This window comes from Scleropages formosus, chromosome 3, assembly GCF_900964775.1.
Source record: "Scleropages formosus chromosome 3, fSclFor1.1, whole genome shotgun sequence".
Classification (NCBI taxonomy): Eukaryota; Metazoa; Chordata; class Actinopteri; order Osteoglossiformes; family Osteoglossidae; genus Scleropages; species Scleropages formosus.
Window position 1 is genome coordinate 38,805,244 of NC_041808.1, and position 13,443 is coordinate 38,818,686.

The following is a 13,443-nucleotide window of genomic DNA, read 5'->3' on the forward strand; positions in this document are numbered from 1 at the left end:
GGTTGTGTATTATTGATAACTTTACCAAATAAAGTTTAAAAAAAAAAAAAGAAAGATATGTATGTGCTTCATAAAGAGCGTATTTTTTTACTGTCTCCCAAACCAGTTTGTGGTAGCTCTGGGGGGGATGCTACAGTATGATGTGAGGAAGGGTAGGCCTATTCCTGGAGGGGACAGGAGTACACACATGGTATGAGTATTGATGGGAGGTTTGATAGTATACTATAATCCAGTTGCTGTGAGGTCAGCAGACTCCCTTAAAGTGATTATCTGTCAGTTGTGTGAAATCTGGAAAGAGTTCAACATACAATTGTACAGGGCGAAGGAGTACAAAGAAGGGTAAGATCGCTTTAGTTTTGTTCTTTAAAAAGTTTCGAGAAGTGTAGTTTATAAAGGGATACTAACAACCGTATATCTCTTCTGCTCCGGGACACATGGAGTACTTACTAACTCATTAATTTTTTAATCTTTGTACAAAAACAGCAGAGTGACGTTCCTTTTATGAAATTATACAAAACAGTCGTAATGAAATTATTTCCGGCACCACGGGAATTTTGTAAGCCCTACAGTAAAGCTGTACCTGTGATCGTTGTTGGGAACCAATGTTGCGCGGAACCAAAAGCGCTCAGCTGTTCGCTTCCTGATCGGACAATAAAACGGGCGGATTTGAATTTTGTGACGGTTTAGCGCTCATAATGGTGGAAGCTCGCAGTTCAGTGTTTAACATTGTGCTGTAGAATTGGGTTGTTCGCGACTGAAATAGAATATATCACCGCTCGGATTATCACGGAGAGGCCACTGGTAAATTGTTGATCTCTTCGCGGAATGTTCGAGACGCTGTGGTGTGGGAGACCTCACCGACGTCGAGTTTAGACTTAGACTCGACTCGGTCGGGAGAGGAAAAAATTTGTGTCGGCTAACCAGCTACACTAACTTAATTTAAACTAAGACTTAGTCCCTGGAAACAAAGCACAGGCAGCAGAGAGAGTCTTAGACTTAGTATGAAAATGAATCATCATGTGTTACTGAATAATTATGCTAAGCCTAAGAAAGTAAGTATCTAATCGTGCTGTTCTGTTTATAATAATAAAAAAAAAAAACTGTTTGGGCAGATAAACAAACACAGCGGTGGTGAACGTGAGGATCGGTGTGTCAGACTCTCCACCATGACCTCCCTGGTGAGTTGATGTGTGTGAACATCTGACGCCGTTGTTTTGTCTAAGCGACTTATAGTGTTAATCTACATACAGTTATTTACCCTTTCTTTCATGCAGGTAATTTGTTCTGGAGCAATTTAGGATAAGCTTCTTGCTCAATGAGTCAATGGTACTACAGCCAGAGCGGTGGGATTCAAACCTGTGACCTTTCTGTCCAAAGGAGGCAGCTCTAACCCTATGGTATCAGCTGGTCCAGAAGTCAACGCTATGCCTTCATCATCCTTTTCAATTTGCTCTTAATACGTGTTTTACCTGTGCTGTGCCTTCTGTGCATTGAAGTTTCATGGTGTCTGTGAAAAAGCACAGTCTCTGAAACCACTTGTCCCAAGTGGGGTCGCGGCGAACTGGAGCCTGACCCGGTAACGCAGGGCTCAAGGCTGGAGGGGGAGGGGACACACCCAGGACAGGATGCCAGTCTGCCCAGGGCACCCCAAGCAGGACTCAAACCCCAGACCCGCCAGAGAGTAGGACCCAGCCGAACCCGCTGTGCCACTGCTCCCCCGAGAAAAATCAGTGAAGACCTATAAATATAAACATCAATACTGTACACTGATGGGGCACGAGGTGGATTCTTTTCTTTTACAGGTGGCGCACTGTGTCACCAAGAACTCTAAATGTAAGACTAAATGACATTACTTAGTTCCTCAGAAAGGTAACATAGTCATGGCAATTACCTTATACTCTAAAGGCTTCTGGTTTGAATCCCACTCCTGCAGTAGTACCTTTGATCAAGGTACTTACTCTGAACTGATTCAGAGAAAAACACCCAGCTGTATAAAGGGGTGAACCAAAGTAAAGCTGATTAACATTCACAGTGACCTTGGTCAAAGATGTCAGCTCAATAAAGTGTATTATTATTTATATAATGATGATGAGTATTTTCATTTATTTCTAATCTTATATGTGTTTCAGCCCTGTCCAAACAGTATTTTATGTGTGTTTCACAGGGAAGTAGCAGCTCTTCTGCAACGGAGTATATTGTCAGAGTGCCTAAGTAAGTATATACACCAAGTCCAAAGTTTGGTCTTTTCTCAAGTATCAGCAGAGTCATGTTTTACTCTGCCCACTGTATTATCTGTACTGCCTGTGCAGAAAGTGTAAATAGTTTAAAATGAACATGGAATGTTTGCTACAACATGGCTGGTGACCCCCCCGCCATAAATAGTGACATAGTCAGTCCTGTTCATTTTTTCTGAAAACCAGTATTTCTCTCTCAGAAACACTAGCAAAAGGTACAGCATCATGGCTTTCAATGCTGGCGACAAGGTCAACTGTTCCACTTGGACCCAGGTACCAGGTTTTAAAGCTGTCTTGTGGCTTGTTATGACACTGTGATTTTGCAGAATCCTGAGGGCTATTTCTCCTCGTGTTTTTATTTTTGTCTGCCCCTCCATCCTTCCCCTACCACCAGGCACGGATGGAGCGAGACATGAGCAACAAGCGAATGTACAGTGAGGAGGAGACAGTAGAGAGTGGTGCTGGAAGTGAGTTTGGCAAGAAGCAAAGAGAAGAAGCCCGCAGAAAGAAGTTTGGTATAGTCACACGGGAGTTCCGTGCTGAGGACCAGCCCTGGATCCTGAAGGTCAATGGGAAGGCAGGGAGGAGGTACAACTCCATCCTTGTTGTAAAATTTGCTTTCTCTCACTTGAACTTTTGTCCCACAAGTGAAAGGAAGTGTTTTGAATTGTGCAGAATTATGTGCAACAGAATAATGCATATTATTTTGATGTACACTGCAGTATTAACAAAGTGTGTCTCCTTAATCACATGGCTTTGTATTATGACATCATCTCATGCCTACATTTTCTTTTTTTGTTGGAACAAGTGTCTGAAGAGAGGCATATGATGCTTCTGTTCTCTGTCCACATAAGAGCAGATTAACAACCTCCACCTTCACGTTTCAGATTCAAGGGACAGAAGAAGGGAGGAGTAACAGAAAACGCCTCCTACTACATCTTCACACAGTGCCCAGATGGAGCTTTTGAAGCTTTCCCTGTCCATGGCTGGTACAACTTCACCCCCCAGGCCAAACACCGCACACTGACTGCTGAAGAAGCAGAGGAGGAGTGGGGGAGGTGAGGATGGAGCAACTGGGCAGGATGGAGAAGCAGGAGGCTGGAACAGAGGGGTCACAAGTTCATTCTTGGTCGAATTTCTCTTTTTTTCACCATTTTAGGAGGAATAAAGTGGTGAATCATTTCAGCATCATGCTGCAGCGACGCCTGCGTGAGCAGGAACGTGGGGAGGATGAGGAGGAGGATGGAGAAAAAGCTGGGAAGAAGAAGAAAAAGAAAAAGGGCGACAAAGGCAGCGACCTAAGGATCCATGACCTGGACGATGACTTGGAAATAAGCAGTGATGACAGTGATAGCAGCTTGGCTGAGGGTGAGGGGAAAAGGCAGGATTGGAGCAGAGGATGGGAGAAAAACAAGGAAGTGCTGTTGGGGGCCTTGTTTCAGTTGGTCTTTGTTGTTATTATTTAAATATGCTTAAAGCAATTTAAGCATTTTTAAATCATTTAAAAAAAATAAGTAATTAATGTGACTTTTTTTTTTCTTCACCACCACACCTCCCACTTTGTTTTTTCTGTGGAAAGATGGGGAGAGCAAACCAAAGGTCAAGAAAGAAAATGACAAGAAGGGAAAGGGCAAGAAAAAGAAGCGGAAGAAGGGAAGCGACAGCGAGGCCCTGGAGGACAGTGACGATGGAGACTTTGAGGGGCTTGAGGTGGACTACATGTCAGATGAGAGCAGGTGATGTTAGTGGCCTAAACGTGATGGTGGTCTTTGTTCTTTTCTGGAGTTGCAGCACTTATTTACTGCAGTTCAGTTCTTTCTTTATTTTTGTGTAATACATTTGACTAGTTTTCTTCTGTTTAACATCTCTCTGTTGTGCTGGAATTCACAACTGTTACCCAAATATAGACTTTTCTGGTTTTCTGTTCTCTAGTTCCGAAGAAGAAGAGCAGGAGAAGTTGAAGCCCAACAAGGGAGATGATGTCCCTAAAGGTGAATTACATAAGAAACAGTCTGTCTGATTCCCTCCTGACACTGGCCAGGAGAGGAATTCTGCACTTGAAAATTGCAGTCATTGTGTAAACATTTGTCCTGGGTAACAATAATAAACCAGCAGAACATTACAAAAGGCAACAATTTTTCATATAGTGAGCCTGGATGTTTTAATTAGAATGAGTTTTATTAGCCAAGTGTGCTGACACACACAAGGAATTTGCAGTGGTTATAGATGCTTCCAATATTTACAGACAACGAACAGCTGACACAGAATTACAGAATAAATAAATAAATAACATATTTGCAGAGTAGACTAAAAACAGGACAAAGAAACAAAAACAACCAAAGTACCAAAGAGCACCACACCGAGGCAGCCATCCGTGACACCATTTTGATGTGTAACACAATACACATTTTTTTAGAAAGTAAAGATCAAAAGCGCACTAGTGTGCGCATGACACTTATCTTATAAGTACAGATGACTGACAGTTCCTGTGTGATGTGCTCAGGGATTGATGAAGCCTCTGAGAGTGAAGAGGAGAGTGAGGAGGAGAGGCCTAATGAGGAAGAGGGGAAAGAAGAGGCAGAGGAAGAGGGCAAGAAGACTCCAGTCCAGCAGGAGAAGAAGAAAAGGCGAGGTAGCGTATTGCGCGCCTTACAGAGCGCACCTGGGGTATACTGGATGTGGCTGGTAAAATGTGGCACATTTATTAAAAAAAAAAATGTTTGAGGAAAAACTTATTCTTGCGTTTATTCTCTTTGATTATCTGCTCTATGGTTCCTGTGCACTTTATGTCCCAGGTCATTTGATAAAATCTGAAAAAGTTGCTCTGGCTCCCTCAGCTTGTGGCTCACATGTACTGTGCATTTGCAGACAGCAGCGAAGAATCGGACAGCTCTGAGGACAGCGATATCGATGGGGAGGCCTCCTCAGCCCTATTCATGGTGGTATGTTACTTCTGTCCGGACTTCATTACATACATTGAAATGGAAAAAGCGATAAAACACAGAAGGTAATCTTTAGACATTTTTCTCAGAAGCCTTTAGTCTGAAGATTATAATTTGGGACATTTTTTATTGTTGCCATTGTCATTAAGTTGGAGCCAAGGCCTTATGAAGTGCCTGAGGTATGGCATTAAATACTGAATGGCATTAACCTCCCACTGTCGCCTCACCACAGAAGAAGCGCACCCCGCCAAAGCGTGCAGGGGGTCGAGGCTCTGGTGGCAGCTCTAGAACAGGCAGCCGTCCTGGGACACCATCTATGGACAGCGCCTCCACCTCCAATACACTCCGCGCAGCAGCCAGCAAGCTGGAGCAAGGTGCTGCTAGGTCCTCCGTAAATGTCGCCGTACTGCTTTGGTCACCTCCCAGCGCCTGATTCTCCTTGCAGCCATAGTACATCTTTTGCCCATTCCCTACTCTCGTCATACAAATTAGCCTATTATTCAGAGTTAAGCATTGCTTGTATTTAATTCTTTAATGTTCTGAAGTGATAGTGATTAGAATACCATGTAAACAGATTAATTTATCATCACACACTTTTCCCTACAGGTAGGTGCCATATTATCACTGAATGCATTAATATGCACATTGCCATTTTCATACAAAATGCTATATTCCTCGAGCTGTCAGTGGCAGCCTGCACTCATGATGTTTATAGTGCAGTAGTCTGGTGATGTGGGGGTGCGGTGGCGCAGTGGGTTGGACCACAGTCCTGCTCTCCGGTGGGTCTGGGGTTCGAGTCCAGCTTGGGGTGCCTTGCGACGGACTGGCGTCCCGTCCTGGGTGTGTCCCCTCCCCCTCTGGCCTTACGCCCTGTGTTACCGGGTAGGCTCTGGTTCCCCGAGACCCCGTATGGGACAAGCGGTTCTGAAAATGTGTGTGTGTGTGTGTGTGTGTGTGTGTGTGTGTGTGTGTGTGTGTGTAGTCTGGTGATGTGTCATAACTCTTTATTGTGTGTGCGTTTGTTTCCCAGGCAAACGGCAGACACCAGGTGCCTCTAGCTCGGACACACCGGCTGCCAAAAGGCTGAAGATGGAACCTAGCCCCCAGAGCCCCTCAGGCAAGGCCACCCCACAGCCTACCTCCGGGAAGTCGACCCCTAGCTCAAGGTACACCTTTTCTATGTGTTTTGTGCTCATGTTTTATTCTCTCTGATTCCCTTCCACTCACCACTGCCTTTTCTTACTCACTGACCCTTTTATGAATAATACTTTTCTCTCACTCTTATCTACTCTTATTTTCCTGGGCTTACTTTCATGTTCTTATGTTCTTTATGGTCTGAATTTTATGAGTCTGATTTATTCTGCTGCTTTTGGTTTTTATTCATTCTTTTTTCAGGGGCTGATACCCCTGCAACATCCCCAAGCATGTGTTTAATATTGTCAATAAAATGCATAGCATGTTGCCATATAGCTTTTTTTTGCTTTGTCTTAGTATTTACAGTCCCTATCCTTTCCCTCACAAACACACACAGTGATGTGCAGCTGACTGAGGATGCTGTGCGACGTTACCTGATCCGCAAGCCCATGACCACCAAGGATCTGCTAAAGAAGTTCCAGACCAAGCGCACTGGCCTGAGCAGCGAGCAGACAGTGAATGTGCTAGCCCAGATCCTGAAGAGGCTCAACCCTGAGAGGAAGAATATCAATGACAAGATGCACTTCTACCTCACAGAGTAAACGGCGCTCAGGGCCAATGGTTGCCCATGGGCTCGCCAAACCAAGACATGGCACAGAGAGAAGGAGATAAATCCTATACACCAGTCAATGAAGTCAGTTACCGCTCTTGCAGACTTAACTCGCTCTACTTCATGGCACTAGGCCATATCAGCGGGTGTGTGGCGTAAGATACCATTAGAGAACCATTTTTAAAATTATATGTTCGTAGTTTTTCATTCAGTTAGATAAGCTGCACTAGCAGCATTTTTCTTCTGTTTGTTTTAAAAGACTGACAGAGAGAAAGAGACTTGTGATTTGTAATAAAACAGTTTCTTTTGAGTTTGTACAAATTTATTTTGAATGGTGTAGATGAGCAAAGTTGAGTTTTCAGAATGTCTTTGTGTCCAAATCTGTTCTACGTGGCTACGTTGGGCACTAAATAAGTGTTAACCTACATAATGTACAAATCCAATAATAGAAGCAATTGATGATAATGTTATCAAAAAACTACTAATGAAAGGTTAATCAGGTATGGACACTTATTCTGACTGATTTACTCTCCCAGTGTTTCTCACAGACTCATCAATGCAGGGAGGCCAGCTTACAATGGAAGCAAATTCAATTGTCGGTGTACTGCTGGGAAACGCAAAACCAAAGCCACTTGCATCACGATGTTTGTAGTTATTTGCTCATGCGTGTTCAGTGAGTAGCTGACAGTATAGCAGGCACACAGGTGGGGACACTAAGAGTGTACAAGGAGTCACAGTATGACAACACAGAGAGCTGTGCCAAAGGTGATGTGTGACTTATAAGCTTTATCACTCGTAAAACCAAGGATGTCCTTCCATCTCTTCTGAGGTTTTACATTCCGGTACCTTTAGAGGCTGTTGTTGCAGATCTGAAGACTTGGTAGTAAATTTTCTCCATTTTACTTTTGTGGGCACCAGATCACCGCAACCCTGCTCAGGGCAAAGTGATTATTAAAATTGGGTGGATGTATGGGTTAGCCAAAACTCTGTTCAGCTGCATGCATCTGCACTTGTAGACTTGACACATATTTGCAAACCAGTGTGTGATTGGTTTGTTTTCCGTTATTCCCTCCTAAAGGGTTTAAAATTAGTTAACTGCAAGTAAGGATTTATTTTTTTTAAGGAATGAATGCAGTTTGGGTTTTCACATCATGAAAGATGACCGTTTATTTTTATTGTTTATTGTGACTGTTAACACCTCCCCTCAGCTGTCTCATGTTTATATGTTCCTTGAAGGATTTTTTTTTTCCTTGCCCTTTACAGTGAAGGCGGCACAGCGGGTTTGGCCTGTGCCTGCTCTCTGGTGGGTCTGGGGTTCGAGTCCTGCTTGCCTTGCAGCAGACTGGTGTCCCATCCTGGGTGTGTCCCCTCCATCCTTGGGCCCTGTGTTGCTGGGTTAGGCTCCGGCTTGCTGTGATCCCACTTGGGACAAGCAGTTTCAGTGTGTGCGTGTGTGCGCGTGCCTTTACAGTGCTGAGCAAGACTGACAGGTGTGCTATTCTGTCCATGAATCTTTGACTAGTGCACACACTTGGCTGTTTGACTGGGAACACCTATAGGTCTCACAGTCAGTATAGCATTTGAAGCCAGTTCTCTTTGGACAGCAGAGGGAGACACAGAGATACACAGATGTTTATTGCAAAAGCCTTGAAGTGTGACTTCTTACTGCTCAAAGTGTTAAACGCTTAGTGGGTTCTCTTTGTCATTTTCTCAGTGCAGCACACGCTTGCTCACCGGACTCATCAGTGGCACATAACATGCAATTGGATGCAACGTGACTGTTTCTCCCACAATAAGTAGAGGCGCACAATAAAATGAATGTTACAGGCAGTTACCCCACCATAGCTGCAGGTGCGAGTCCTCTAACAGACTGTTAGTTGAAATGGAAGGGCATGTGTGCTTCTATTTCAGCTAGCAGGCTGTTGGAGGACTCGTACCTACGATCAGGTCAGATTTTTGAGCTTTTTGGTAAGTTGGAGGTGATGACATGGTACTGAGGTTCCATGACTAATACATGCAAGACTGCTGAGGTTAGTTGGAGACTGAGATGGGCATGTTGCTGGGGTTTATTGGCAATCTAATACTCTCTGCTGAAATCATGAATGGAACTTTTATTGTGTGGTTTTTACCAGTTTTTTTGAAACAAAAGGATTTGCTTTAGAACATTTTCTGAAATCCTTTCTCAGTCCCAAATCTTTTATTGGGTGTCTGCACTAGTCTGTTTTCTTTCATGAGTAGGTGGACAGCAAGCTCTTCTGTTGACTGTTTGGTGAAAGGCCGAACTGGTCACTTCTAAAGATGCTTGTGTCCCATCAGTGTCTGTGCCTTTATTTTTTTATTGAGAAGGAAATAATTGGTTCCCATATAACTGTCTTTTTTTTTTTTTGTGGTTTTCTGCTTATTTGACAACTTTACTCCTCTCCACTCATGAGAGCCTTATGAGGTTATGAGTGTCTCACTCATGTAGGGCTGTCTTGCTCATGGACCACCGGGTTAAGGATTTATGCATTTTGCTGGTGCTTTTCTCCAATGCAACTTACTATTTTTTTTACCCCTTTATACAGCTGTTTTTTTTTCCTTTTTTTTACTGGCGTGATGCAGGGTAAGTACTTGCTCAAGGACACTGTAGCTGGATTTAAACCTGCAACTTCTGGGTCCTAAGACAGCACCTCTTACCACTGTGCAACCAGCTGCCTATACATTTTCACTCTACTCTAAATCATACACAATATACAGACTGTGTATGATTTTATGATTAGGGAGGAACAGTACTATCTGCATCTGCTCTTAAATGAGGAAATTGTGGCCCATGCAAAGGCCAAGCAGCGCTTATTTTTCAAGACTACACTTCCCCCTACTGGTGCCAATGAGGAAAAATCAGGATATAGCAAGTCCCCCATAGACAAACTTGACTGGGACCAAGAGTTGGTTCGCAGCTCAAAGTCTGTGAGTAGGATGACACAGAGCAGGTGAGGGGCTTCTCACCAGTTCTATATATGGCTACCCATGTAAGGTATGCTGGTTTAAACAGTGATATCAGACAAACTGACTGTACTTCGAGAATCGAGTGTCTGCATCTGTATCTATGTCTGTTGGTGTCTTGTATGAGACTTTAGAGAAAAAGCTGTATGAATACATGTAAATGTCAACAACCCAGAGAGCCCTGCAAGATGGAAGGCAACAGCAGGGTTTTTCAGGAGTGAACAGAATGGAACACTATGCTCCTCCCTCATTTAGCAGCTAAGGTAGACCAGTGGGCACACAGCCCCTTCCCCTGGAGAGCTGGGATGCCTTGTGTATTTAGAGCCCCCTGGTAGGAGAATTTTCAACATGGTGTAAATAAGAAAGCCCCATTTATGAACCCTGGCTAGAGCAAGACCAAGGTGTTGGTGCTCACCTGGAGCTTCTCAATCCCTTCTTTACCCCCATGTCATGAAAATCACCAATACGAAATACAAGCATGATTTTAAGAAATTAAAAAAAAATGTACATTTATATTGTTGAGCTTCAAACATACAATGACATCAGCTCAGAGCCAGGGGTATCACATGGAAGTGCCGGATGACAGAAAGGCAGCACTTCGCTGTCTGGATCTGAACTGGAAGATACAGAAGGAACAGGGTCATATGCAGCTTTTTCTTCTGTTTGCTTCTTTCCCACCTTCTGCACTCCTGGAAAACTTGAGGCAGAGTTTACCGTTTGCCATCGCTGCCTGGTAGCATATTGGGTGAAGGCTGTATCAGTGAAAAGGTTTATGACTCGAGTTCAGAAGTCGGGGACCAACTGTATTTGTGGCAGTGAAGGGATACTCCCCCCTCTCTGAGCATCTATGTCAGGATGGTTCAGGCACTGATGTTCCTGAGCCAGCCAGGCACAGGATACGTCGTAAATGAGGAGGGAGTTTCTTGAGTGTGTCCGTATAGCATGGAGTTGAGGACAGTTCCAACACACCTTCTCACCAGAGGAAGCTACATCACTTAATCATTGTATTTGCTACTTTTTAGGCTCATTACAGTGTTACCGCAGACCCTCAGCCAGGAATATCTTCACTGCAGGAAACCTGGACTCACATCAGTCATCTCTGGTTATGAAACAGGAAACACACACTTGAACAATTCCAGTGAACCCTACATTAGAAGCCCAAATGCTCACTACAGGACTTGCATTGTCTAAAAGTGCAGCATAGTTTTTACCTTTTTTTTTTTACATTTCCTAGAGACATCTTCAGCAGATGGAGCTTTGTAGGACTTCAGCAACCACTGCAGATGTCAGGGGTGGACAATACAACTTAAGCAGGTACCCAATGTTGTCGGGGGTTTAGCAACAAACTTAGAGCAGCTACTGCAGGTATCTGAGGCTCCTCGTCCTACTGGTGTTGTAGTTTTGTTTCACACCCACTGCGGGAGGGAAGAAATGAGAGCAGGACTGTGATGAATGAGAGAACGAGGGGAAGGACACAGCTGTAATTAATGTTCAAGCAGGAGGAAATGCACTGAACCGGTAGGCATATTTTTGACTAAATAAATATTTTTGGCCAACTGCAGGGCCAAGCCCCATAATACCCTCCAGCATGCCCACACATACACACACGCACACATACTCTGGATACCCGCTGTGGTGTCGCCAGATCCACAAGCTCGCATGTCTCCTGCCAATATGCAGCAGAGGAGAGGGAGCAACTGGCGTGGGAGACCTGGTGTCCCTCGACCCACCTTCAGTCCTGTAGACCCACCTTCAGACCTGGTGTTCCTTCTCCCCACATCTTTCTGTGTCACTCTTTATTGATCTGACCTGTGCCTCTTCAATGTGAGTGTAAAAATATAATATGAAGGATTGTGACATTATGGTGTTGGTACAACCAACGTCAACAACCTCTTGTCTCAAGTGGGGTTTACAGCAAGCCGGAGCCTACCCAGCAACACAAAGGTGGAGGGGACACACCTAGCGTGGGATGCCAATCCGTCACAAGGCACCCCAAGCAGGGCTCAGACCCCAGACCCACCACACAGCAGACACTGGCCAAACCCACCATGCCACCACATCCCCTCCTTGGTGTACCCATTGCTCACATAATGGTGAATTATTTGTGTTAAATCACCGTTAGGCCCACTTCTGTTATGAGGGGGTTGAATTGTCATTTGTTATGGGGGGAGAAATGGTTCCTGGAAGAAAAATATATTACCTACATTCAAGATACACAGGACAAGATGTTATACCCCATGCTTATATTACAATGGCTGTACACAAGGACCCAGTCCAACCAACATCAACATGAAGCCACCAAGAACAACATCCAGCATTGCCAACATATATCTCCATGACTTGAAACCAAGAAGCTTAATTACCTTCTCTAACCAACATAAATACATTGTACCAACATGGGTATTTCATTGCGGTTGTCAAGTGGGCACCTCCCTTCATGGGTGTTTCATTGAATTAGGCCCATGACACCTCCAGAAGGCTCAACAGTGCACTCTGGTGTCATGGACCCAACCCCCTCCTAAAGTTTCAAGTCCTAAAATGAATATTGATGAACACACACACGGGGAACCAGAACCTACCCAGCAACTCAGGGCATAAGGCCGGAGGGGGAGGGGACACACCCAGGACAGGGCACACCAAGCGGGACTCAAACCCCAGACCCACCAGAGAGGAGGACCTGGTCCAACCCACTGCACCCCCTTTATTGATGAATATTCATAATGAATTGTCTTTGAAATAATGAATGAAAAGAACTACCAAAAAAGGGTATTTTATGCATGATAACACCAATATACTGTATGTTGTAATATTTATAGCAAACATGTTAGCTGATAGGGTAGTGCATAGAGTTGCTGTCTTGGGGTTGGAAGGTTGCAGGTTGAAGTCCCACTTACTGCTGTAGTATGTAAAGACACATAAATGAATAATGAAATAATAACAATGATTATACCAAAGTTGTGAAATAATGTATATACTTAATCCAAGGTTGTTTTTGACTAAGACTGTATGTTAAGAAATGTATACAGTAGTTGGTTTTGTTATGAAAGAAACATAATGTCCCCCTCCTTTGCAGAGAGAAGGTAGGGAATAAAAAACACCCACAGTGGGAGTAATATTACTGTGTAACCAAGCAAAAAAAAAAAAAAAAAACATGCTGCTGTACTGAAAATTAAGCTTGTTGTATGAAAAAGCCATGTTCATAAGCCTTTTAAACTGTTCTTTTATATGGGACCACATAATATAAGTGTGAGTGTACATGTATTTCTGTGTATAGAGTGAATGTACAGAATGATCATTGATACAATGTGTAGGACACCACATTAACAAGATTGTGTTAGTGCAGTGAAGAGTATATTTGTGAGGGGATTTTTTTTTTCTTTTTTTAATGGAGTGTTGTGAATGTAGCCGCAGTGGGACCAAACCTTCCCCTGTACAGAAGGAATGAGGACACAGGGGTTATTCTTAGTGTGAGCAAAACAGGGTAGAGAGCCCCATTCTGATAACTATCAGCCTTGTTAGCAGGACCTGCTGACAGAACTGG

General features: G+C 43.8%; 1 protein-coding gene across 1 annotated transcript; it reads left to right on the forward strand.

Moving 5' to 3' along the window:
• The first annotated feature begins 652 nt into the window (after positions 1 to 652).
• Positions 653 to 7,211, forward strand: gtf2f1 (general transcription factor IIF, polypeptide 1). Its single transcript, XM_018746071.1, has 14 exons — positions 653 to 801; positions 1,113 to 1,178; positions 2,165 to 2,211; positions 2,435 to 2,507; positions 2,629 to 2,822; positions 3,122 to 3,292; positions 3,394 to 3,602; positions 3,814 to 3,970; positions 4,167 to 4,225; positions 4,738 to 4,866; positions 5,103 to 5,176; positions 5,409 to 5,550; positions 6,207 to 6,342; positions 6,708 to 7,211. The coding sequence occupies exons 2-14, from the start codon at positions 1,167 to 1,169 to the stop codon at positions 6,910 to 6,912; spliced, it is 1,608 nt and encodes a 535-aa protein (XP_018601587.1). The 5' UTR covers positions 653 to 801; positions 1,113 to 1,166; the 3' UTR covers positions 6,913 to 7,211.
• The last annotated feature ends 6,232 nt before the right edge of the window (positions 7,212 to 13,443 follow it).

Excerpts from the sequence above, each read along its gene's own strand:
- gtf2f1 (XM_018746071.1), top strand. Across the intron at positions 2,823-3,121 it reads AATGGGAAGGCAGGGAGGAG|ATTCAAGGGACAGAAGAAGG; the intron begins GTACAACTCCAT and ends TTCACGTTTCAG. Across the intron at positions 3,293-3,393 it reads GCAGAGGAGGAGTGGGGGAG|GAGGAATAAAGTGGTGAATC; the intron begins GTGAGGATGGAG and ends TCACCATTTTAG.